The sequence below is a fragment of the Haliotis asinina genome, chromosome 12 (assembly GCF_037392515.1).
Source record: "Haliotis asinina isolate JCU_RB_2024 chromosome 12, JCU_Hal_asi_v2, whole genome shotgun sequence".
In the NCBI taxonomy this organism is placed as follows: domain Eukaryota; kingdom Metazoa; phylum Mollusca; class Gastropoda; order Lepetellida; family Haliotidae; genus Haliotis; species Haliotis asinina.
Window position 1 is genome coordinate 34,204,428 of NC_090291.1, and position 27,478 is coordinate 34,231,905.

Genomic DNA, 27,478 nt, shown 5'->3' on the forward strand with positions numbered 1-27,478 from the left:
GTGTTGCAGGAAAGTATACCTAATACGACTCAGTGTAAAATTATATTAAGATATCACTCTTAAGATCCAAAGACTTTTCAAATCTAAAAACGTGTCAGAGGCAATAGAAGACAAATTTCGAACTGTGACTTATGTACACAATTACCTATTCATATCTTTACGTGTCATTCCAGTAAATTAACCAGAAATCAGTCCGTGACGTTTGATGTGAAACTAACACATAACGAAGAAATTAAACATAACTGTCAACAACTGTTCTTTGAATGTAAATAAGGTTACAAATCCCTACACAATACAGTGACATAACATAATGAGTGAGTGAGTTTAGTTTTACGTCACACTCAGCAATACTCCAGTCATATAGCGGCGGTCTGTAAATAATCGAGTCTGGACCAGACAATCCAGTGATCAACAGCATAACCATACCATCGATCTGCGCAATTGGGAACCGATGATATGTTTTAACCAAGTCAGCGAGCCTAACCACCCGATCCCGTTAATCGCCTCTCACGACAAGTAAAGTCGTCCTTTATGACAAATATGGATTGTAGAAGGCCTATTCTACCCCGGGACCTTCAAGGGTCGACAGAACAAAGTGAGTGACAATGCAAATACGGTACTGATTTAATATAATCATTGACCATAAAAATAGTAAACACTCTGACTGTAACTTTCACCCGTTGCAATCCTTATATATAATGTAGCTTTTTCACGAACGTTATTTTGGGTTAGAGTGATGAATGAGTGAGTTTAGTTTTACGCCGCACTTAGCAATATTACAGCTATATGGCAGCGGTCTGTAAATAATCGAGTCTGGACCAGACAATCCAGTGATCAGCAACATGAGCATCGATCAGCGCAATTGGGAACCAATGACATGTGCCAACCAAGTCAGCGAGCCTGACCACCTGATCCCGTTAGTCGCCTCTTACGACAAGCATAGTCGCCTTTTATGGCAAGCATGGGTTGCTGAAGGCCTATTCTACCCCGGGACCTTCACGGGCATTTTGGGTTAGACAATTCTGGAAAGGATAAGTACATACGAAGATGAACAAATTCTTTGATACAACAGGAGCGACGTTCAGATGTAAGTTCTAACACTGTTATCAAACGAAGACCATGTCCTGCTTATGGACTGAGATTAACCTGACAATCTCAACCATGAACACACTATACAACATGGAGACAACTAGGTCGACTCAAACACCAGGTCTGTACAAGCGCACATCGCTTAACGCTGTTGGAATCGTAACGTCGCTCCTATTGTAATCAGATAGTGCTTTCCTTTATTTTAAAGTCTTCTCAAAAACGTTTTGTTGATAAGGCTCATACGACTGTGACACCCTAGTGACACCAGTGCTCTCAGTCATACATTAAAATCAATCGGGAAATTCATAACTTTCTTTTACAACTGTCAAGAACACCCAATCCACAGATATTGAACAGAACGACTACAAAGTGTCCTGCATCTGTGAGTGAGTGAACTTAGTTTTACACCGCGCTCAACAATATTCCAGCTATATGGAAGCGGTCTGTAAATAATCGAGACAGTCTAGTGATCAACAACATGTGCATCGAACTGCGCAGTTGGGAACCGATGACGTGTGTCAACCAATTGCAAGTCAGCGAGCCTGACCACCTGATCCCGTTAGTCGTCTCTTGCGACACGCATAGTCGCCTTTTATGGCAAGCATGGGTTGATGAAGGCCTATTCTACCTCGGGACATTCACGGGTCTCCTGCATGCATGAAATAACTAAATGTTATGTTGACCTGCCCATTATGTTACTCTTATCACACTTTGACAAACAGTCACTTCTTATATCGGGTCATAAAGTTGGTGTTTAAGAGCATAAACACGTTCAAGGTTGGTGTTTTTAATACAATCACTATGTCGCATGAGACAAGAAAACATGTCCGATGATCAAAATTATGAAGATAAAGTGTTCTCCAGTTGTTCGGTTAAGACATCAACTCCATCATACCAACAGAGACGTCGCCCCAAACTAAAACTTGGTCAGGCTTAGCCCCAGGTTCTCTCTCGGTGAGGTTATGAATGTAGGCACCATCGATTACGAACTGGAATAAACCGGGCATGACGTAGTTTCACAAGGTGAATGTAAGTACAGGTTCATGAAATTCTTTTTCTCCAGTAAGTTTTCTTTCTTGTGATTGGGATCATTATAAGTTTACACCGTTTAGGCATCACGAGGACAATCACTGGAATATTAAATGAAACTGCGGTGTATTTCACACTGTTCTCGATTTGCTTTCAATATTATAAATACACAAATACAGCGTTTGCAATTTACATTCCATGTATAAATCCTCTTGAGCTTTTAGTTTCCATTCAACTGCGCTTTTAACCACGTACACTAGAAACTGTCTAAACCGGCACTCATTGGGACTGAAGAAGTAATGATAGAGCTGCTGGTAAATGTACAAGGTATGGATGGGGCTGAGCTTTTATGCAGGCGTAGAAATCATGCCGGATTGGACAGATACCGGTTTGGGCAGCTTCCACTGTATTTATCATCGGTCTTTCTCGTTTATATTCCATACATACCCTGTATACGCCATCTTGGAGGGTTATTTGAATCTCCATTGTTTTGCCAACAGCCATTGTGAGATGGAAAGAAAACTCACTTCTGCTACCATCATCTAACTTTTTGTTGATGACAGCCGTGTTATTCATCCCACTGTAGTCTAAGCGAAACTCTACGTAAAATAACGTGTCAACTTGTTTTTTCACCCCGACCCTCCATCTGCAAATGAAGGACAACAGAAATGAATCAGTTTGTATTATAAAACCTTTCGTAAACGTTCAAACCAAAAATGGTTCAGCAGTGACTGTATTAGTTGTTCACTGGGGCAGGGATTGATGTACCCTCTATATTTATGTTCCCTGAGCCCGAAGGGTGAGGGGAACATAAACAAACATCAAGGGTACATTAACCCAAGGGCCCCGAGGGTCAAGTGAACAACGTATTTATCTTACCGAACACCTCAATATTATAACTTCTTTAAGTGGCATTACAGAAGTTGGTGTAAGGAGGATGAAGACTTTATGGACAGACAACTTCTTTCTTGCAATGGATGCCATGTTTCGGTGAAGATTCTAACACCGTTATCAAGCAAAAGATAAAATCATATGCACAGGGAGAAATATATACATGGCAGGGATATGAGTTTATACAGAAGATGGGGTGATGTATAGTGTGTTGATATGAGGCTTGTTGTGATAAGAAATTACAAAGCCAGTGGGCAAGGGTGGGTTATTCTTGATTAGGTTTGATTAGTTGATCGTAAACCGTAGGGGTGTAATAACCTTGACCTCTGTTGATTGTCGGGCTAAGCCGTTTGACGTTGATTGCCTGTTAGAGGTTCCTTGTCTTGTGATCTGAGCGGTTGGTTTCTAGGATGCTGATTTTGTTCCAAAGCATGGCATGGTTTGGGTTGACTTGGATGTGATCGGAAATGGCTGATTTGGAGGGGTTTTTTTTCTTGACAGATGTCTGATGTTGCTTGATTCGTCGGTTGAGGGGCCGGGGCGTTTCTATTATGTACGAATCACCACATTCGCATTGAATGTGGTAGACAACGCTTGGAGGTTCTTCTTTGTTACTTGTGGCTGGTTTACCGTTGGCTTGTTGGATATGCTGAATTGATCTGCCTCTCTGGAACACAGCATCTATGTTGATTTCCTTCTTAAGTAGTCTGTGGATATGGTGGCTGATAGTATTGACATATGGTATGCTGATGATGAACGGGGCTGATTGTTGATGAGGTAGTTTTTTGCTTTGGGTTCAGGGTGCTCTTGACTGTTCTGTTGATAAGGTTAGCTGGGTACTGACTAAGATTTGTGAACACATGATGAAGGTGTTCTAACTCGATTTCAAGGGCATGGGTTGCTCTTTGCTCTTCTGGCGAGGGTGCCGATTATACCTCTCTTCACTTGTAGTGGATGATTAGATAAGAAGTGTAGATATTGATCCGTGTGGGTTGGTTTTCTGTAGACACTTGCGTTGAGTTTGTTGTCGTCTTTTTCTACTTGGGCGTCTAGGAATGGTAGCTTGTTGTCAGTTTCTTGTTCCACTGTGAATTTCATACGTTGATGTTGGGCATTGAGGTGATTGAGAAGGCAGCTAGTGGTGTTGATTATGACAAAGCTGTCGTCAACTTTCCGGAACCAGCATATTGGTGTGACGGGTCAGGTGAGGAGGACCTTTTCTTCGAGTTCTGTAGTGTAGATCTCGGTGATTATAGGGGAGAGAGTTGAGCCCATGGGTGGACCGTGAGTTTGTTGGTAGAATTTATCAGACTAGGTAAAGGATGTTGAGCTTGTACAGGAGTGGATGAGATGGATGATGCTTTCCACAGAGTCTAGGTCAGCGTGGATGTCGTCTGCGTTTCTTCTAATGATGGTTAGGGCTTCGTCTGTTTGTACATTTGTGAAAAGATCAACCACATCATAACTGATAAGTTTGCCTGGCTGGGTGATAGCTATAGTCCTGATCTTCTTGCAAAATTCCGTGGAGTCTGAGATAAAGGATTTAGCTGATTTGCCTAGTGGAGCTAGAAGGCTGGCGAGATGCTTGGTGGTATTGTAATGGACTGTTTCTGGAACAGACTAGGAGGCGGGTTTTGATGGGGGTCTTGATGGTGGCTCGGACGTAGGGTGGTGTAGGATGGGGATATGTTTTCCAGCGCAATATCGGCATCAGACACGAATGGTTTAATTCTTAGCCCAAGAGTCGGAAAAAGAGAAGTCTTCTTCTTGTAAACATCCTCATAAAGAGGACTAAAGACACAGTTAGAAGAAGGATTACACTCGCTAGAATATAGCTTTGTGGTATATTGTAAGGATAATTTTTACGGCGTTGTGTAAGAGATGGTTCATCAGCTTCAACATAGTGACTGTTAACAGAAGTTCGAAAGACCCAAGACAAAGTCTAAGACCTTGGTGGTGGAGATAATCAAGAAGTTTTAGATTGCCATTTAAAGAGTGCTATTTAAAGATAGTTTATGCGGCTTATATTTTCTACAAAAGTCTAGAAAATTAGTTTTGGACTTGGAAAATGTAAAGCCGTTTTCATGACACCATTCATTTATTTTATTGATAAGCACAACTGCCTTGTTATTCATTGGTATGCATGTTTGTTTTTACCACGACAAGAAATATTCAACTCATTCAGAAAAAATGATCCATCGACTGAATCGTTTAAAACCTTGGATAAACTGTTGATACTGCCCTGTGGCACACCATCATCCTGATTATAATAGTCTTACAGGGTTGAACCTACTCGGACTTCAAACTGTCTGCTGCTTAAAAACTGAGATATAACAAGAGGCGATTAACGGGATCGATTGGTCAGGCTTGCTGAGGGGCGGTATGGATCCCATGTAATGAAACAGTAAATTGTTCATTATAATCTTCACCATTGTCTGAGTTAAAATTGATTCTTTTCTTCTCCTGTTGTTTCTGATACTTTTGAAACTCAGGGACATTATTTGATGAAGATGAATGTTTAGCTAAAGTTTAGTTGCAATGTCTATTTTATTAGTTAATATAGTTTCACTGTCCTTCAGATGATGAACAGTAGATTTGGAATCTTTGCCCTTTACTCTTTGACCACATTCCACACCATTGACAGAGGTGTACGTGAATGTATTTTGCAAACATTATTTCGCCAAGGCTGACGCTTTTTTTGTTTAAAAGCACGTCTAGCCTTGGCGTCAGTACTTGTAACATTCTCTAAGTAATGGGCAGTAAATGGTTTGCGAAACTATTTTTCAGTTTTCTCCCTACTCTGTCTTGCCTGTTTACATTCATTATTAAACCATGGTTTACGAAGATGTGGAATTGCAGGAGGATTGTGGAATTGCTCTGTCAGCAATGTCATTAAGAATATCCGAAAGCGTCATGATAATGAACCCACTCATCGATAGGAGCACCTACATGTGTTGCAGGATAGTTACTTAACCGTTTAGTTACTATGCTGCTTGGGGTTACTTATACCTCACGCCAGTTATTTGAGTGAGTGAGTCAGTTAATGTAGTACAGTTCAGTATGATTTGTTTATTATTCTCTGCTTTTGTCCTTGTTCATCTGTTCATGATGTGTTAGCCTGTTTAGTCTGTTCTATTTATCCCGCCCCCTACTTAAACATGCAATATTAAGGTGAACAAGCGAGCGAGCGAGCGAGTTTAGTTTTACGTCGCACTTAGCAATATTCCAGCTATATAACGACGGTCTGTAAATAATCGAGTCTGGACCAGACAATCCAGTGATCAACAACATGAGCATCGATCTGCGCAATTGGGAACCGATGACATGTGTCGATCAAGTCAGCGAGCCTGACCACCCGATCCCGTTAGTCACCTCTTACGACAAGCATAGTCGCCTTTTATGGCAAGCATGGGTTTATTAAGGTGAACAACCTCACACCACATCTCCATATCTGTCTGTGCATACTTATGTGTAATGAACTAATACATTTTGTACCAGGAGCCGTTGGCCCACACCTGTAGTGAAATAAAGCACGTGAATGATATCTTTACATTTTAATTTTGGATAGATATTTCATTGTTACTGTTCGTTAAACTATAATTTGTTCACCAATTATTGTTCTTGTCCTTGTACAGCTATTTACGATATCTTTAAGTTTTAATTTTTGTTGACGGTTGAAATAAAATATGTAACAAAATCTGTCAATTATTTAAATAATTTAATTCAAAGTGTGCAGTCTTTACCTTGTAGCCTCGGTTGCTTTCCCACTGATTACCAGCCGGAACTTGTTGGATGGACCACACGGAAATGAATACTTGCCCGTTTTCTGCAACAGTCATAACGCCACATTTCATATTTTGCTGTTTCACAAGACAGATGCAATTTTGTTGTGTATGATTTGTTTAAGGGTTACTAATCCTGACTTAATTTGATATATACTCCAGATATTATGTCAAAATAATCAGAAGTACTAGACATGGAAAAACAGAAATCATATTTGTGTGTTTAACTAGCCATGTCAGAACAAGACATAAAAGACCCAAAGCGCCCAGGTAGACCAACGATCAGTTATGTATGTTGCTTGGTACCAGTCCAGGTGACCCGTGAAGGTCCCGGGGTAGAATGGGCCTTCAGCAACCCATGCTTGCCATAAAAGGCAACTATGCTTGTCGTAAGAGGCGACTAACGGGATCGATTGCTCAGGCTCGCTGACTTGGTTGACACATGTCATCAGTTCCCAATTACGCAGATCACTGGATTGTCTGGTCCAGACTCGATTATTTACAGACCGTCGCCGTATGGCTGGTATAGTGCTGAGTGCGGCGTAAAACTAAACTCACCCACTCACCAGTCCAGGTTTCGCACTAGGAATACTAGGACTAGGAGAGGATGTGTGTACGGTCTGTGTTCATGTATACCAAAGATCCTTAAATACTCAGACAAAAATAATATCTTACCGTATCGTGCCACCTGTACTGTCCACAAAGACCGACTAAACTCTCCCATGCTCCAGATGACTGACAGGTGCTGGTGACATTGTTGTAGCAGGCTCTGTAGTCAGGGTCACAGGAGTAAGTCGCCACAGATCCCTCGTAGTGACCGTCATGCTTGATGTTGGCGCCGCTCACTTCCGGTGGATGACCACAACCCTGGAACTCTTCACACACAAAAATCTTTAATTATAATCCACGCTAAAGTGTCAAAAAATGTGGAACTTTAATCTCATTATGCATGTATTCCAAACCACATGTCAGCTTTGCTAGAAATCAAAGTAGCAAAACACAAAGTCCTCAATGGAATATATTTTCAAACAGTATTCTGGTGTTTTCATTACTCCAAGAATGTTTAAATGGTACAGAGCAGCACACGGAGATGTTCACTCGCACACCTTTTGTTTCAATGAAACATTGCAGCTTTACCAGTCTACATTCCAACGATGTCTTTACTGCCTGTTGTTTCAGCACCTGCATGTCGTTGATCGTGGCGTTTAATTGTACAAAATGTAACTTACTTAAGTCAGTTTATCAGGAACGCGGTTAAGCAACCACTTTAAATCATGTACAGTATCGCTATAGTCTGGTAGAAAATGTTTCAGGGCGGTGTTTGGTAACTTTACTTTAAAACTATAAGTGCTATCCGTTTCCAATTCGGTATGAGATTTTATAATTCTTCTATCATTGAGGATTTTAATCGTGATTATTTATCACTCGATAATAAGAAAGTTGTCTTTAAGAGCTGTCATTATTTCAAGTCAAAACAACACCTCACATGTCAAGAGTGTTGAGCTACATTTTCTGCCCGTCTATAACTGGAACTGCAAAACTCTCCCGGTATGTGCATTGGCTAAACGCAGTTGAGACACTGAAAGAGCACTGGTTACCTGGAACACACCTTGCAAGACCCAGTCGAGTAACGTCACAGCGGGTGTTGTTGGGACATATCAATTCAGCGCAGTGCCCAGAGAGAGACTAGGAACAAAACAATCCATGCACAAAATATACTTGTTAAGATACAGGGCGGTGATAGAGAAAACATTGTTGAAGTTGTATTGTCCAATGGAAGTATTTGTGGGACGTAACAAATGACGTGCAGCAGAAAGGTCAAGGTGACAGCAGTATTTTGTATGAACATCAATGGTTGCCTGGTCTGAAATAATATTCTGAATATTCTGACATTCTTCCAGCAAAGCAAAAAAGAAAAAAAACCAAAAGAAAGAAACAAAACAAAAACAAACAAAACAAAACAAATAACCAAACAAAAAAACCAAACCAAACCAAAACTAAAAAAACAAAAAAAAAACAATACAAACAAAGCAGCTAAGTCCGGGGAACATGCTATCTCACACGTCGATCCAGTTTGTCCCACAAATGGTCAACTGGGTTCAGAGCTGCTGATCTCCTGGACATTCATTTAAGAATCTGAACGTTGTGCTGAGCAAGAAAAACGCTGGTTAATCAGTGACTTCAAGTCTTTCAAAAAGCAGGTGTTTCTGAAGATCAGTTCAGACCCACTAGTCATGGGGCCCTGCCAGCAGATCAAACGCAATTCTGTTGCCGAATTCCACAACAAACGACAAGCATATTTGGTATTTTAATTGGAACCGGTACTTCATGTACATGGACGATGTTCTAAGTAACACTGATGATGTCTATATGATCCTTACACCAGCCTGTACAAAGAAGGTAGCTGTTGCTTTATACATGTACTCATGTAGCATGATGGGAAATGCAAACTCGTCGTGGGTCTGGATAAAATTATGATTTGCACAGACAAACATGTTGTCACATATGTAAGTGTCCTGCACGTGGCTTTCATCTGATATTTCATTTTTTAAAAAAAAAAAAAAATCCGACGAATATGTCTGTTACGACGAATATGTCAGACATTCAGAATCCAGGGAGATAGCATGGGGTTTGCAGTGTGGTGACAACATAACGCCCTGTAACAAGATGGCCTGAAATTGAAAAAAAGCTACTGTGAACACCTACCTTTGGCCAGTGTTGAATATCACTGAAGAGGAATCCCGTTCTGTCAACAACGTTAGCAATATCACTACTGTTACTGTTGAGTAGGCAAGTGCGCGTTTTCTTCTCAAATCCAAAGGACAGACATGCTGAAGACATGAGACATTCTGATGCACAGGTGTAGAGAGACTGACTCAAGAACTTTCTGAACACCTGGTGTTCCATGTACTTATCATACTGAACTACAGAATCCATGTCCAAACAGTTGTCACCACTGACGAACTTCATGATTCCAAAAATTAGTAAAACAACTTCTCTCCAGTAAGACCACATTTTCACCAGCTGGAACTTCAAATGCGAAGTTGCTACATTCACGCTTTATTTCTGTTGAAACCTTTTACCCCCGCGGCCTTACTTTTCATGACAGGTATTCAGATTTAATAATTAAGCTGAGAACATCAGTACATCAACAATGATCTCAGGTGGGGAATTATCCTCGACAACAATCTGTTCAATACAAACGGTATTCTATTGAGCTAATTGAAATGTCAGAACTGATAAAATCATTCCACGAACCAATAATGAATTTATTATTTAACAAGACAGTTCACTGGAACAAACAAAGTACACTGTGAATAGTCAATCACTAATCAGGTGCGTGTGTTCACCCGGTGGTTGTAGTACATGAGACAAATGTACCGGGGTAAAATAAAGTCATGGCTGAAATACTGCCCATATCACTTTAGAATTTACCTCACTCGTTCATTCGTCAGTACTAAGGATCTTAATATTTACAGTGTTAACGCAATGATGTCAGCCATACGGAGGGCAATTACGATATACCTCAGAGTAATCTATACAAGTAATGAAACAAACTACGGTAATGATTTTAAAACAGTCGTCAAGTGGTAGACACTAATACACAAAGCTCCTGGACAAGAACGACAGTGTGATATCAACATAATAACATCATCATAATGCAATATAAATTACATCAACGTCTCTTAATGGATAATCTCATTATCACTAGTATGGTGATCTACCTTCGGTTGCTGGCGATCTTTAGCCCATTTATATATTATGTTGTTAACTAACAGTCTATTATTATGAATACTCTTTAAACATATTAATTTTCTAAAAGTGGACATACTGTTTAATGCAAGAATTTTTTTCTATTTTCTCTGATCAACTGAGAACCAGTTCCATAAGTTAGTACAACGCCAAACAATCGGCACCCTGTGTCAGAAGTTGATACTGACTGGATGATAAAGACAATGTTATATTTAGCATTTTCCAAAATACCGTTTTAGGTGTACGTTTTAGTCCTCATCCTCCAAATCTCAAATGCGTTTTCCCTCAGTCAGTGTGTGTATGAACACAAATTACGAACAGCTACCTAACACGGGTCAGTGGGGGAAAAAGGTGTACACAGTAAAATCTTAAATCAAATCTTTTATGAAACATGTAAAAAGAAGTATGTTGAAGAAGAATTTTTTCTTCAGTCAGATTTGTAAAAACTGCTTATGTTCTGCAAACTACTGAGAGTTAATAAAATAAGCTGAGTTTGACATCACATGAACGAGCACCACGTGACCTGACGTCATTGTTGGGAGTTAATTCATTGCTTCTGTACTGTGTAGATAACTTGCGTTCGCCATGGCATCACCTGACAATAAAACCTCTAAAACATTCATTGTTCACACAATGACCTTACTCATTCGCACATACAGTGAAAGCTGTCAAAACCGGCGTCTGTCCAATCCGGCAAGTTGTCAACATTGGCGTAAAGTCCCGTTCGTTTGTGTACACCTATGACCACATATTAGATAATTCACGACTCGAGCATATGTTTATATGTAATTATTTGCATATACTAATGAATAGGAGTGTTATAATAATAATAATCTAGGAGTGTTATAATAAACATCGTATTATTTCATGTTACCCTCGGGTTTCTTTGAAACATTTCTTTAAGTCTTTCGACAGGCAGTTATTCTTATATGAATTGTGAAAGGAGTGAGTTGAAGCTGAAGGTTGTGAAAATGTTTGCAATACTTTAACACCAGACAATTAGCCTAGAACTAAGACTAACCTTGTTTTCTGCACAACTAATGTTATGCTTTTCTTTGAATTCTCTAGTGTGTGTGGTGATGGTTTGCTTAGTTTTTGTTGTCGTTATCACATTTGGTTTAAGAAGCACTTTACTCATGAATCTTTTGATTGGTATTTAGCATACAATTAGTACTCTGTTAGTGATACTGATGAATATTTTGGTCAAGACTATCTTATATTACACATTCTCCCTGGATGTGCTTCGTTGTTTCGCGCAAAAGCTAAAGATGACCGCTAATTTTGTTGTAGCAATCTCTGTTCAGCCTTTCGAAATTCATTGGAGAAACAGTTACTTTCAGTTCTACCTTCGAATTCGTGATGGACATTGGTCCCTATTACAGTACAGCATACGTTAAGAGCAGCATCCTCGTGGTGGGGGCTGGACAACGATAGTAGCTCTTCGGCCCGCGCGCACCTGGGATAGACTCTGTCCACATATGGTCGTAAAACAATTGTTTGCCGTGGGTTCCGCACTTGTGTCGGTGGAGAACGGGTTCCGGTGGTTGAGTGTAATAGGGACCAGAAACAGCGTTCCTTTTGCCCAACACACCACTTCGACCCTCACTTCACCTAGACTGTTCCCCACTGTATAATTGATCATGCCAAACCCTGTGCGTGTTGAATATTATTGCACATTTACTTATTTTTGGGCCTTGGGCATTATGAATTGCCTATAAACCGAAGGAGATGGCCTATGGGTCAGTCTGGTAAAAATGACCAGATGATGTTGGTCTACCATGTAATTGTTATAGGCCGAGCCATTCTGACATTAAATTAGTAGATACGAGGGGATGTCAATAAGTTTTGAGCCTTGAGCATTTTTCATACCCAGGTGTCACAGCCTATAGTACGACAATGAACCTTGGGGTGTAGCTGATGTGATAAATAAGTTTTGGTATCCTACTCTCAGAAGTTATAGAACAGCTCACACTGACAAAAAGAGACCCCCCTTACGGCAGTGAAAATGAATAAAATTTGAGTATAGAGCAGTAATTAAGCTTTTAGTTCTTGAAGGAAACTCGACGAAGAACGTTGAAGAAAGGCTTTCAGCAGTTTATGGGAAGTCTTCCCCTTTATCTGCTACCAGCAAACGATGGGTCAATGAATTTAAGCATGGTAGAGAGAGTCTTGAAGATGACCCCCGTCCAGGTCGCCCAACAACAAGCACTAGTCAGGAAAACATTGACAGAGTGCATAGACTTGTGCTGGAAAATCGTCGAATCACACTGCACGAGACCCCAGGCATTTCACACGGATCCATCGAGACAATTCTTCATGAACATCTCGTCATGTCTAAGGTGTGCGCAAGATGGGTGCCATGAATGCTTACAGATGAAATGAAGCAAACAAGGGTTACCATAAGCAACTCCATGCTAACCAGATACAACAAGAATCCAGAAGATTTTCACTTTAGGCTAGTAACCTGTGATGAAACCTGGATCCACCACTATGATTTGGAGAGCAAACAAGAATCCATGGAATGGAAACATGTCACTTCTCCCAGGACCAAAAAAGCCTCCAGATCAGTGCAGAAGGTAATGGCGACAGTCTTCTGGGACAGCAAAGGATTACTTACCGAAAGGAAGAACAATGAATGGGGAATATTGCGCTAACTTGTTGAGGCAAGTGCGACAGTCCAGCAAGGAGAAGCGCCGGGGCAAGACGTGGTATTCTTCTACATCAAGACAATGCTCCAGTACACACCTCTCGCGTTGCAGCTGCTGCTGTCCAGGAATGCGGGTACGAAATCTTGCCGCATCCCCCCTACTCTCCAAACCTGGCATCAAGTGATTACCATCTGTTCCCAGATCTCAAGAAACACTTGCGTGGTCGTAGATTTCAGGATGATAATGAGCTTATTGTTGCTACTGGGGCTTGGTTTGAGGACCAAAATGGCGCCTTCTACAGGGATGGCATCAGCGACTGGCAGAAAAGATGGAACAAGTGTCTTGACTCACAAAGGGACTATGTTGAAAAATAAATGTGGTTCATACCAATATTTTGTGTTTTTCTATGCAAGACTCAAAACTTATTGACATCCCCTCGTAAATGCAGCTGTTTATGTCTTTTAGCAGCCCTGAATCCATGGTGTCTGCATCTTGGATATCCGGCGCTACAAGACATCGTCCTGGTTGACACTCCCGGGTGGGTGGGGAGCAGGGTTGCTGAACCGTATTCTTCTCATTATGGCACCACCACTATCTGGTTTATCAAGAGTCTATGTAAGTGAGTGAGTGAGTTTAGTTTTACGCCGCACTCAGCAATATTCCACCTATATGATGGCGGTCTGTAAATAATCGAGTCTGGACCTGACAATCCAGTCACCAACAACATGAGCATCGATCTGCGCAACTGAAAACCAATGACATGTGTCAACCAAGTCAGCAAGCCTTAACCTCTCGATCCCTTTAATCGCCTCTTACGACAAGCATAGTCATCTTTTATGGCAAGCATGGGTTGCTGAAGAAATTTTCTACCCCGGGACCTTCACGGGTGGAGTTTATATGAAAAATAGAGATGCAATTAAAATGTCGATGAATCTTTGAAAAGTGTTTCCCCCAATTTTGATTCCTGGGCTCGTTTTCTGGTGACTGAGGCTACTGATTTTCTACTGGTTTCATTCGAAACAGAGCTCGTTGTCTCGTTGAAATGTGCGAGAGAGATACTGCTGCAGAACTACATGACTAGGGTGTGACAACAGTCGAACCTTTTGCCGTCAAGAGAGAAGGTATCATGGGTGAAAGTCAGAGGAACCCTTAACATCAACTTCAGTCATACCACCAACTTCCAAAGTAACTCAGTCCTGCTCGATCTCAGACAGAATCAGCCCGCAACATCGCCACAAATGTGCGACAAACAGCCAAGCACTCGGAGGTTCCTTTAGGGAGCACTTTTGTGGTGACACTGTCTTCTCAGGATATATGGACACGCTTTTCCTCCTCGCATATCTCCAATAACCATGACTCAACTGGCCAATGTACTTCAGTGAAATTGCAGAGGGTTTAAAATAGCTTCAGTGAAATACAGTTACTCATACAAGATTTTTAACCATCAGCATTATGTCTGCAGGATGCATATCTTTAAAATACAGTGGAAACCTGATAAAGTAAAATTTCAAAGGACTCGCCAGAATTGTTTATTTGCAAATGACAGTTATATGCAGGTATGATTTACATGCACATGTATATGTATACATCATAATAACAGACAACATTTTAAGTACTATGTTTTATTTCATAAACTTTAAATGAGGTAAGCAATACATTCATAATACAAAGTAATAAAAAGCAAACAAGATATTCCAGTCACAACTCCCCAAAAGCTGTCATGAGGGATTGTCTCTCGCCAAAAAGTGTTTCCATGTCCTTCTCTGCAACATCGTTGGCCACCATGTTTATAATAATCGAGTCGGGACCAGACAATCCAGTGACCGATCTGCGCAATTGGGAACCGCTGACATGTGTCTACCAAGTCAGCGAGTCTGACCACCCGATCCCGTTAATCGCCTCTTACGACAAGCCCTTTTGTGGCAAGCATGGATGGCTCAAGGCCTATTCTACCCCTGCAGAAGTGAAAATGTCTGGTCCATACTCGATTATATACAGACCGCCGCCATAGGGCTGAAATATTGCTGAGTACGGCGTAAAACTAAACTCACTCACTCTTTTCATGTCCTTCTCTGCAGCATAGTTGGTCACCATATTATTGCCTGGCATGTCAGTATCTCCATCTTGTGAAATCACGTGACGTCTGATGTTTTCTAGGGGTGCTGTTGTGGCATTAAGAGTAGGTGGTAGAGGCGGAGGCATTTCGTCTACATCTTCATCACAGGGCAGCTGGATCCTGGTCCCGAAATCGATAATGTTCTGGACAATGTCTTGCTCACTGGCAGGGCAACTGGCTACCACGTCACCATCCACATGGCATAGTGCGCAAGGGTGATGTTGTTGACAACTGAGGTAGCAGAAGGCACATCATCCTCAGTGATCATCGTCTTTGGTGTTGGCGTGGTCAGAGATCTGGAAACCTGCGTGAAAGTAGCACTTGTTGATCGCCTGGTGTTGGACGTAGTCTCAAGCCTGTCGTTCATGGTGCATGGCACCACGAACTGTTATGCATATGCAATCCCTGTCAATGGCGCTGAAGAACTTGGTCGCCAGCTACTTTCTGTAGTGGACCTTTAAGTTGTTGATGATGCCTTGGTGCATCGGCTGAGTGTTAGGTGTTGTATTTGGAGGCAAAATGAGGTCCTCATGGCCCCTAGTATGGTGATATACCTTCAGTTGTTGGTGAACTAGAGCTTGTTGTTTGTATATTGTAATGAATGGTTAAAATATTTTAGATTAAATTACTAGTTATAATATTAGTTGCGATAATTTAGTTCATCACCTGATGAAGGAGTAAGCATTAACTCCGAAACGTTGTGTCATATAAAGAAGTTGATATCCATAAAAATCTTCATTCTGATAATTTAGTTGCTTTACTGTCCTTCGTTTGCAGTTAATAGTCACGACTTGGCTGGAATAATGGCGATGTGACTATTTGTTAAACTTCCAATCAACGAAGACATGTAATACAACTGAAACTGTACTTTGTCAGTAACTACTTTTTCAAAACACTTTAAAGGAAGTGCCAAGGCAGTACAAAATAAAGTGGCAGTATATATTTAGTGGCAAATACTGTGACAATGTGGTAAAAATGCAACAATAAATACAATGACGATGATATGCACCCATTCCAAATTAATCTCAAAAACGTTGTGCTGGAAAGACTGTTTCTAATTTAAGATATAGCACACCAAATACGATATGCGCATGCGCAGGCAACCAGGGAAGCATTACACGGTGGTGGGTGGTTGTTGTCATGTTCTGATTCTCAATCAACCCCCCTATCCCCACCCACCCCATACACACCTCCTCCTCACCTTCTTCTACGTAGGAGATATTAAGTCCTACGTAGGAGATAGTGACACCAAAAAAAATTTTAACCGTGGTCCCAATACTCTGTCGTACGGCGGCGTATTAGGGCCAAGGTGAAAAAGTTTTTGGGTGTCACTGGACTTATTATCACCTACGTAGGAGTTAAGAATACTATCTTCAACGTAGGAATTACTATCTCCTACGTAGGAGTTAGTAAGTCCTACGTAGGTGATATTAAGTCCTACGTAGATGATAATAAGTCCTACCTAGGAGATAGTAAGTCCTACGTAGGTGATATTAAGTCCTACCTAGGAGATAGTAAGTCCTACGTAGGTGATATTAAGTCCTACGTAGATGATAATAAGTCCTACCTAGGAGATAGTAAGTCCTACGTAGGTGATATTAAGTCCTACCTAGGAGATAGTAAGTCCTACGTAGGTGATATTAAGTCCTACGTAGATGATAATAAGTCCTACCTAGGAGATAGTAAGTCCTACGTAGGTGATATTAAGTCCTACCTAGGAGATAGTAAGTCCTACGTAGGTGATATTAAGTCCTACCTAGGAGATAGTAAGTCCTACGTAGGTGATATTAAGTCCTACCTAGGAGATAGTAAGTCCTACGTAGATGATAATAAGTTCTACGTAGATGATAATAAGTCCTACCTAGGAGATAGTAAGTCCTACGTAGGTGATATTAAGTCCTACGTAGATGATAATAAGTCCTACCTAGGAGATAGTAAGTCCTACGTAGGTGATATTAAGTCCTACGTAGATGATAATAAGTCCTACCTAGGAGATAGTAAGTCCTACGTAGGTGATATTAAGTCCTACGTAGATGATATTAAGTCCTACCTAGGAGATAGTAAGTCCTACGTAGGTGATATTAAGTCCTACGTAGATGATAATAAGTCCTACCTAGGAGATAGTAAGTCCTACGTAGATGATAATAAGTTCTACGTAGATGATAATAAGTCCTACCTAGGAGATAGTAAGTCCTACGTAGATGATAATAAGTCCTACCTAGGAGATAGTAAGTCCTACGTAGGTGATATTAAGTCCTACCTAGGAGATAGTAAGTCCTACGTAGATGATAATAAGTTCTACGTAGATGATAATAAGTCCTACCTAGGAGATAGTAAGTCCTACGTAGGTGATATTAAGTCCTACGTAGATGATAATAAGTCCTACCTAGGAGATAGTAAGTCCTACGTAGGTGATATTAAGTCCTACGTAGATGATAATAAGTCCTACCTAGGAGATAGTAAGTCCTACGTAGGTGATATTAAGTCCTACGTAGATGATAATAAGTCCTACCTAGGAGATAGTAAGTCCTACGTAGATGATAATAAGTCCTACCTAGGAGATAGTAAGTCCTACGTAGGTGATATTAAGTCCTACGTAGGTGATATTAAGTCCTACGTAGATGATAATAAGTCCTACCTAGGAGATAGTAAGTCCTACGTAGATGATAATAAGTCCTACCTAGGAGATAGTAAGTCCTACGTAGGTGATATTAAGTCCTACGTAGGTGATATTAAGTCCTACGTAGATGATAATAAGTCCTACCTAGGAGATAGTAAGTCCTACGTAGATGATAATAAGTCCTACCTAGGAGATAGTAAGTCCTACGTAGGTGATATTAAGTCCTACGTAGGTGATATTAAGTCCTACGTAGATGATAATAAGTCCTACCTAGGAGATAGTAAGTCCTACGTAGATGATAATAAGTCCTACCTAGGAGATAGTAAGTCCTACGTAGGTGATATTAAGTCCTACGTAGGTGATATTAAGTCCTACGTAGATGATAATAAGTCCTACCTAGGAGATAGTAAGTCCTACGTAGATGATAATAAGTCCTACCTAGGAGATAGTAAGTCCTACGTAGGTGATATTAAGTCCTACGTAGATGATATTAAGTCCTACCTAGGAGATAGTAAGTCCTACGTAGGTGATATTAAGTCCTACGTAGATGATAATAAGTCCTACCTAGGAGATAGTAAGTCCTACGTAGATGATAATAAGTTCTACGTAGATGATAATAAGTCCTACCTAGGAGATAGTAAGTCCTACGTAGGTGATATTAAGTCCTACCTAGGAGATAGTAAGTCCTACGTAGGTGATATTAAGTCCTACGTAGATGATAATAAGTCCTACCTAGGAGATAGTAAGTCCGACTTACTAAGTCCTACGTAGGAGATGTTAAGTACTAAGTCCTACGTAGGAGATTCTAAGTAGTAAGTCCTACGTAGGAGATACTAAGTCCTGCGTAGGAGATGCTAAGTCTGAGATAACCGATTCAGAGCCAAGCATGATATATATAGCACCGTAAAAAGTGCAAACATAACCCCGCCCACATTGTGATTTCTATAGAGAGCACCGGAAGTGGGAAAACTCAACCGAAATCTGACAACAAATCGTACGAGATCTCAGTCGCGGGATACATCAACGGTGGAGACATGCACTTATACACAGTAATCAGCAGCGTCAACTGTCAATCAACCAAGACTCACTCGGCCAGGGTGACAGGACACTGTCCACTGGAGAGAACAGTACGGCCAAAGCGCGCTCTCTCACGTGAGTACGTATCAAGCTGGTAATGCTTAATAAACGTGCTAGGCTTGCTCCAAATGGCAGCAGAGCAAATCTCTTCAATGGGCAGTGCCGATGCAAATGCTTTGGAAGCGGCGACTGCCCCGACCGAGTGAGCCTTCAACCCCTCAGGGTCTTGCCCTTAGCCTGGTAAACAGCACAGATGACCGAAACTAGCCAGCGAGATAGGGTCTGTTTAATAGCCAGTAACGCTGCCTTCCCACCGCCGTAACAGCAGAACAGATGGGTACCCGTAGGGATCCCTTGTGTTCCTTTGATATAGACCTTGAGGGTCTTACGGACATCCAGTGGGTGTGTGCTCGTTGCAGAGGTCTCCGATGTAGAAGGCTGGGTGAGAGCAGGAAGTTCGATAGCAGCTGTCACATGGAAAGCGTGATCGATCGAGGCGAATACTGACACTGTCTAGATGAAAGACAATCAGCGCCGGGTCTGTAGACATGGCATGTAAATCACCATCCCTTCTCCCAGATGTTACCGCCACCAGAAATACGGCATTCCATGTTAACAGCTGAATGGAAATAGCCGATAGACGTGAGAAAGTAGGACCGGACAGTCAATCAAGCATGATTGACAAATCCCAAGGTGGGCTGGTACGCCTGACAGCAGGTCGAACACGATCCACACCAGGTAAAAAACACTGCACGAGAGGGTGCTGCCCCAGAAGAGCACCATCGATATGGGTGTGAAAGGTTAAAATACCGGTGGAGTAGCCACGAATGGTCGAAGCCACCAAGCCTTCTTCCAAAGGTGTTTGAGATAGCGCACTGAGCAACCAATCGTTCAGGTAAGGGTGACAACGTCTTCCTTGTGATCTGGCTAGAGTAGCCAGCACTAACATGAGTTTGGTAAACACCCTTGGGGCCGTGATCACACACGAACTGATAACACACCCCGTCGTAAGAGAACTGGAGGAACTGCTTGAACGAGGGGTGTATCGGCACATGAAAATACGCATCATAGAGGTCGATCAAAGTAAGCCAGTCTGTGGGCTGAACAGATGAGATCACCGAGCGAAGTGTCTCCATCTTGAAGGATGGAACTTCTATCATGCAGTTCAACCATTTGAGGTTGAGAATGGGACGGAACCCGGCGTCCTTCTTCGGAATGATGAAGTACGTGGAGTAGAAACCCATCTGTTCCTCGCCCGGGGGTACACGCTCTATTGCGGACTTGTCCAGCAAAACCCGAACCTCGTATCGCAGAATACCTGCCTTGATCGAAACAGTACGGCAGCGGAGTGCGCCTTATGCTGACAAACTGGAGCAGGCCTCGCTTCCACAGTAGTAGATGGCCAACACAAATGGTGGACAGCACCCAAGGATTTCGCATTGCCATCTCCCATTCTGGTAGGTAGGGCGTGAGTAATCCTGAGCAACACTGGAAGTGACTGGGACTGCCCCGCGGGAACCACCAGGGTGTCTAACGGGCAGTTGGGCAGACCCCCCGCGACCGTGAAAAGGTTGCTGGGAGCTAGACAAAGAGGTTCGCTTAAATTGGCGGCGTGACTCCTCTTCCTACTCCTGCCAAGCGGCCGAAGCCAGCCCGCAGACTCAGACGTAGGCTGCGTCCCGGAAGTTCACTACGGGAGTGTAGGGGCGAGAAACCCGTGGCTGCTCCAGCAAGGTTTTCGAGTCTTAAAAAGACGTCGCAGCTGCTGCAGCCTCCCGAATGACCTGCTGTGCCCCGGAAACAATATTGCTCCCAGCCACAACGGAAGGGCCATCACGGTCTGCTGTGTTGCTGCCGAGTAATGAGACGTCGACAGCCACAGCTTGCACATCCCCATAACTGCGCACATCACCGTAGACGCTGCCGCCTTCGATGAGTCGTGCGTCAGGTGGGCCTGCACTTCGGACAGCTAAGAGAACTACATTTGGGGAGACGTCCCCAGAGTTCTCTCCCGCCTCCAGAGCTGACCTCTGTAAAGAGGAGAGGTAAGGCGTATGGACCACAACCCTAACCTTCTATATGGCATTCCGACAGACCTCCTCATAGGTCCGGTATGCCTGTCGCAGGGGGGCAGCCAACTGGGCGAACAAAGTGAATACACACTCATCCATGACCGGTACCAGGAAAAGAGAATCGTCCCCTTGCTGGTAACGCCGAACAAGCCCTGGTAAATCAAAGCACAGGCGGGTACCAGCAAGGAAGGGATCCATCTTGTCCCGCACAAAGGAAGGGAGTATAAGGAGATGCATCTGCAAGGGCTGCCCAGGAGCAAACGCCTCGCTCGGCAGGTGGAACTTAGCTGAGTCCGGGCGGCTAGTCGGGACTGCAGCCTGGGGAATAGCTTGTGCGATACGCTGATGCACCTCCCTGAAGGCCGAGGAAAAGCGGAAAGCTGCCTCGGACTCCTCGACCTCCCCAACATCCATAGCCTCAATCTCTGACCCCGAGGCCAAGCCGGAATCCTCTCAAAAAGAGGACCCATACCCGGACCCAGTGGATGATCGAACCACAGTGGGGAAGGAAGAGCCCAAGGCACCTTCCACTCCAGTCACCAAAATACCATCCGAACCCCCGTCCAAAGACGCAGGAGGAAGCGCGAACGAAACTGTTGGTACTACAAGTGGAACACGCCGTAAAGGCCTGAAAGCCAAAATGCCAAGCATAAGCTGGCGGCCTACACAGCAGCACATAATTAACACGTACAAAACTTTGGAAATTACGAGGATACGCGCGACATGAACTAATTTGTACTAGACGTAATACTTCAACACGCGGGGGCGCCGACTTCCCGCCATGGGAACACGTGCGTAACCCACGGGAAAGCCAGCACAAATTCAACTCCTGGTTTAAATAAAACGTTCTGTTTCACTATTAACGAACGAATAAACCATACATACAGTCGAGGAAGATATCTTCGAAGTACGCACTGAGTTGAACTCTCACTTTGTCTTTACTTTTTTTCCAGCACACACGTCTTATCAGAACGGTGACAGCAGAAGAAATGATGATACAGGCTTGGATGCTTACCTGCGCATGCGCGTCAGAGGGGTGACTCCACGTGGTGAGGGGCCGTACAACAAGAACAGGAACCAAAAAGACTTTTTCTTTATTGTACAATATTTTATTAAAACATTGATACAACGGTCACGTGGCATCTTCCGGCAGCAGAAAATGCATATATGTACTCCAAGGACGATCTCTATGGGAAAGAATTAGAACACATTCAACCTTGGAGTTAGTAATACAATTACTGTCTCGTGTGAGAAACATGTCTGTTGGCCAAGTGATCAAGGTAATCTGTTGTTTTCGAGGAGTTCGACTAAGATACCCATTCCATCTTACTAACAGAGACGTCGCCCCAAAATGAAAGGTGGTCAGGCATTGCTCCAGGGACTTTCTCCGTGAAGTTGTGAATACTGGCACCATCGATTACTAACTGGAATAAACCAGCCAATACCTTATTTTACATTGGCAATAACAAATTGTCACGCACTGGAATATTAAATGAAACTGCTGCGTATTTCCTATTGTTCTCGGCTTACTTTCAATGGGAAATACCCTAATACAAAGTTCGCATATATATATACCTTAAATTTAACCATGTATATATCCGTAATGCTTGTCATTTACATTCTATACACACCCTGTATACTCCATCTTGGACGGTTATTTGAATCCCCATTGTTTTTCCAACAGCCATTGTGAGATCGAAACGGTACTCTGTCCCCCACACGCCATCAATCACAGAGTTGATAATGACCGTGTTTCTGATCCCGTTGTGGCCCACGCGAAACTCTAAGTAGAATAATGTGTCGCCTTGTTTCTGTAGCTTGACGCCCCATCTGCAAATGAGTGAAAAGAGTATTGAAACAGTTCATATTTGCACACTAGTTCCACAACTTCCGTTGTTCAGCAATGTCCTTAAATATAAATGTCCATTTATTTATGATGTTCTTATGTTTCGATTTGGGTCTCATGTGCCACAAACACCTCTCCTATCTCATGTACTTCACAACTGAAGTATAATTAAATGTGTAAATTACTTTGATAATTTAATTCAAAGTATCAACTTCTACCTTGTCGATTCTGTCGCTGCACCATTCATTATCAGCTGAAACATACTGGATGGACTACACGGAAAAGAATACAAGCCTCTTCTCTGCAACAGACATAACAAACGTTTCATGATTCGCCGTTTCACAAATATAGATGTGATTTTGTAGTGTATGATTGCTTTAAGGGGACTAACCCTAATTTAATTTCTTATATATTCGATACATTTTGTGTTTAAAACAAGTCATCTAGATTGACCACAGATCAGTGATACATGTTGCTAGGTACTAGTCTAACAAGGAATCCGCACTTAGAGGTGGCAGGGTTGGGGGTGTTTAGTACCTGTTCAAGTATATCACATCTGTGCAAGAACCTTAAATATTCAGACAAAAATAAAATCTTACCGGATCGTGATACCTGAACTGCCCACAAAGATCTTCTAGACTCTCCCACGTTTCCGATGACTGACAGGTGCTGGTGACATTGTTGTAGCAGGCTCTGAAGTCAGGGTCACATGAGTAGGTCGCCACAGCTCCCTCGTAGTGACCATCATACTTGATGTTGGCGCCGCTCACTTCCGGGGGATGACCACAACCCTGGAACTCTTCACACAAAAAATCACAAAGTCTAGGTATTTGAATCTTCGTCAGCATGTCAACAGTCTTGTTTTTGGAAGTACAGTCTTTCGCGATGCGTGTCTTGCACCTGCTATATCAGCTGGTGTAGAACTCAAAGTATCAAAAAACCAAAAAGTCCGGAAAGGGAATCATTTTTCCAAAAGCATTTAGCAAGTTTTGATAGATCCAAGAATGCTTGTATGAACGAAGAACAGTACACGGACTTGTTCACATTGAATTTTTGATTCGATGAAAATTTGCAGCTTCACCTGTCTACTCATGACTGATGCATCTATGTGCAGCCATTGCTATTTCCTGCCTTAAAATGTCGCACTGTACATAGTGTAACTTGCAAATGTCAGTGTATACACCAGGGACGTGATGTAGCAGCTAGCCCAAATCATATACACCATCGCCTAATGAAACTATGCAAAACTAACCTCCTGAATGCACCCGCAAAAGGTAGTCGACACATTGAAAGAACATTGGTTACCTGGAGCACAGCTTGCAAGACCAAGTCTGGTTACTTCACAACGGGTGCCGCTTTGACACACCAGTCGAGCGCATCGTCCAGAGAGAGACTAGGAAGAAAAGAATTCATACAGACGAAACGTAAGTTATGGTTTCCAATGTATATATAAATCAAAGGACAGATTGACAGATCTCCAAGCTCAATCTTTAGACAACAGAAGATGTCGTTCGTCTAAACTTTAATTCCGCCTTTCACAGCAATTGTCAACTACACATGGGAACATGAGAAATTGGTTGGCACCAGGCATCCACTGGATGACATCATGAGCATAAGTCTGAGGGACTGGCACACTATGAAACCTATTGACCCAATGAGAGAGACCGACCACTTGACGTGACGTCTTTCAACAAGCATGGATTGCTAACGATCGATTCTATCGCTTTTGCGAAGGGCTCCTTGTTGACAGATCAAACATGATTTCAAAACACTCATGTTTTGAATTTCCTTTCTTAATGGAAATGACACATTCACAAAATAAACAATGGTGCCTATTACACAACGTCATGGAAACAGTTTTTGATGTAAAGTGAAGTCAGAGATTCCTTGATAATGTTTACACGTTCCTAACTTTGGTGTCTACAAACAAGTTAAAGGACTGTTGGTTTAAACTCATGTAACAGTCACTGAAAAATATCATTTTTCCAAACAATGCCATAATATTTCTAATCAAAGCATGTGTTTCCGAACTAATGCGTCCACGTTTGCAATAAAATCAGCAAAACCCTTTCAACGTTCATAAGTTATCTCTGCTAAAAGCAAAATTGATTGTATATTTCAGCTATATCATAAGCATGTGATTAAGAAGATAATACCAAGTGCTCCCGCCATGAACAAATAAAAAGACCAGTCACGTTTTACAGGGAATGCATGTTTTATTGTACTTATTTATTGTAACGGTCAACATTTAGATTTGACAAAAACATTGTCGCAGTTGGAAATGCCCTGCATGTGTCTGAACTGAGGCTCAAGTATGGTGACCTACCTCTACTTGCTGGTGATCTCTAGCCCGTTGTGTTATAGTGTATTGTCCGTCAAAGGTTGTTTAATTTCACAGTTGTATGGCAGTCTTAATTCTCTATCTGTGATAATCTAGTTTTATTTCTCTGAATCTTAATGCATAGATCCAAATAGGAAATGCATGCGGCGGTCTTGCCTCCTATGTTTCAAGTTCGGGTTAGTAAATCGTTGGAAGGGAATCGGTTCACTGGTATCTTTGTAGTATTGTTATTGTGAAGTAGCCAGAATCACCAAGATCGTTTATGGATAAACACAACGTTTCGGGGTCATTTTAGACCCCTTCATCAGGTGAACTGACAGTTGATGCTATAATAGCATCAAGACACCTAATCGGGGTGATGATAGCATCAACTGTCACTTCACATGATAAAGGGGTCTGAAATGACCCCGAAACGTATGTCAAAGAATTAAAAGAATCACAGCTTCCTGTATGAAAGATTATGAATGCTATTGCGTCTATTCCATTTTATGTTGCCCTTGAGATTGCAATGTTGCACTTTCATTGCTCTTCCTTTGCAGCAATTTGTATTGTTTGGTACACATAGTAAATTTTATCAAGTAACTGTTAATCGGAGACCATCCAGTGTTTGTTACTGGTTTTACAAAGTATTTGAACAACGGTAACCCTCAGGGCGAGAACTGATATCAATCATCAAAATATCATGAAGTTCCATTAAACCACCACGAACGCTGCCGCCATTTTCCACGTCTAAACATTGAAAACTATTGAAATCCACCAGTTGGCCACTAGCTCTCTACACGGGTCAAGATCGGTTGAGATCACTGAACATTTGTTATGGTCTGCTCAGGAAAGGACCTCTTGGCACACTCGCGGTACGTAAAAAACTCATGGTGTCATCGTATGATTTAGTTACCAGTAAACACAAACCACTTCCGTGCAAAAACAAACTCCTTATACAGATATTGCATTCCCTGTCTTTGCAAACTTTCGGCGTCGCTTTGTGGGCAATGAAATAAACGTTGAATGCAGACAGACACATCCCAAAAAACTGTTACTTGTTTTCAACTGCTATTTCTATAATTCCCGTGTTAATTGTAAGCACAAAAACATTTTGATATTTTAATGAGGCAGCTGTGAATCACAGCTTCCTGTATGAATGAGTTTATATTTCACTTCGGTCAGATTTTTCTTGGTCTTGTACATTGCATAAAATTCTATTTGTGCCTCTACACAGAACAGTTGGATTTGCATTTGATATTATATTAAATGACTGACTGAATCTGTATATACCTTTAAGAAACTTAAACAATCCCTCTACTACGATATAAGACATTCAGAGACAACTGAAAGCCCTTAAACACAATGGTTTGAAATGAAAGAACAAAAAAATCTACTGTGAACACCTACCTTTGGCCAGTGTTGAATATCACTCAAGAGGAATCCCGTTCTGTCAACAATTATAGCAGTATCACTACTGTTACTGTTGAGTAGGCAGGTGTGCGTTTTCTTCTCAAATCCAAAGGACAGACATGCTGAGGATATCAGACATTCTGATGCACAGGTGTAGAGAGACTGACTCCAGAACTTACTGAACACCTGGTGTTCCATGTACTTGTCACGCTGAACTACTGAATCCACGTCCAGACAGTTGTCACCTTGGACTAGGTTTAGGATTCCAAAAAATAGGAAAACTATTTCGCTATGGTTTGACGACATTTGTATGACCTTGGTCTCCAACTGCCAAGATGGAAGTAACACTCCTTGTACGTACTGGTTTTTGTTACCATTACAACTTAAACCGAATGGTAACCATGTTCTTTTGAATGTTTGGATTTAGAAACTAGACAACATCAATAGAAGATGAGGTATGTGTGATGTGTTTTCCAGCAAAGCAACCACTTTTTACGGCTTATGAAGTTTTGAGGATGAGGTTCAATTCAACACAGTTATAAAATGTGCAATAAACTGTGAGGCCTTCACGTTTAATTGTCCACAAATGGCAAAGTTAAACATCGCTTATATGTTGTTTCACCAGCGCTCTTCACAGTGTTATATTTTTTGGAAACGTGTTTCATAATTTTAGATAATCAGATGCAATTCCGTTTGACTCAAGGGTAAGTGTTTCACATGCGTCTTCAGTTGGTGGTAGTTTGATGAAGAAGAGTTCTCAGTCTTAACTGTCATTATAAGTGCCAGTACTGCCGTGCGACGATTTCCGTAAACAAACCAGAC

General features: G+C 41.9%; 2 protein-coding genes across 2 annotated transcripts; both read right to left on the minus strand.

Annotated features, from left to right (window-relative positions):
- Nucleotides 1-1,961: 1,961 nt before the first annotated feature.
- Nucleotides 1,962-15,394, minus strand: LOC137257476 (uncharacterized). The gene is made up of 7 exons (XM_067794808.1): nt 15,248-15,394; nt 9,498-9,821; nt 8,390-8,477; nt 7,467-7,666; nt 6,753-6,835; nt 2,566-2,764; nt 1,962-2,078 (listed from the first exon to the last, which is right to left on the minus strand). Exons 1-7 carry the CDS (start codon nt 15,392-15,394, stop codon nt 1,962-1,964), a joined length of 1,158 nt encoding a protein of 385 aa, XP_067650909.1.
- Nucleotides 15,395-22,384: 6,990 nt separating this feature from the next.
- Nucleotides 22,385-26,962, minus strand: LOC137259070 (uncharacterized). Its single transcript, XM_067796782.1, has 6 exons — nt 26,654-26,962; nt 24,229-24,316; nt 23,523-23,722; nt 23,142-23,224; nt 22,709-22,907; nt 22,385-22,501 (listed from the first exon to the last, which is right to left on the minus strand). The coding sequence occupies exons 1-6, from the start codon at nt 26,960-26,962 to the stop codon at nt 22,385-22,387; spliced, it is 996 nt and encodes a 331-aa protein (XP_067652883.1).
- Nucleotides 26,963-27,478: the final 516 nt, after the last annotated feature.

Coding starts and splice junctions, on each gene's coding strand:
- LOC137257476 (XM_067794808.1), bottom strand. CDS start 15,394: ATGCCTCCGCCTCTACCACCTACTCTTAATGCCACAACAGCACCCCTA. Junction 7,667..8,389: donor TCTTGCAAGGTGTGTTCCAG/GTAACCAGTGCT, acceptor TTGTGTGTGAAG/AGTTCCAGGGTTGTGGTCAT. Junction 2,079..2,565: donor TCCAAGATGGCGTATACAGG/GTATGTATGGAA, acceptor GGTTTATTCCAG/TTCGTAATCGATGGTGCCTA.
- LOC137259070 (XM_067796782.1), bottom strand. CDS start 26,962: ATGTCGTCAAACCATAGCGAAATAGTTTTCCTATTTTTTGGAATCCTA. Junction 24,317..26,653: donor ATATTCAACACTGGCCAAAG/GTAGGTGTTCAC, acceptor TTTTCTTCCTAG/TCTCTCTCTGGACGATGCGC. Junction 22,502..22,708: donor TCCAAGATGGAGTATACAGG/GTGTGTATAGAA, acceptor GGTTTATTCCAG/TTAGTAATCGATGGTGCCAG.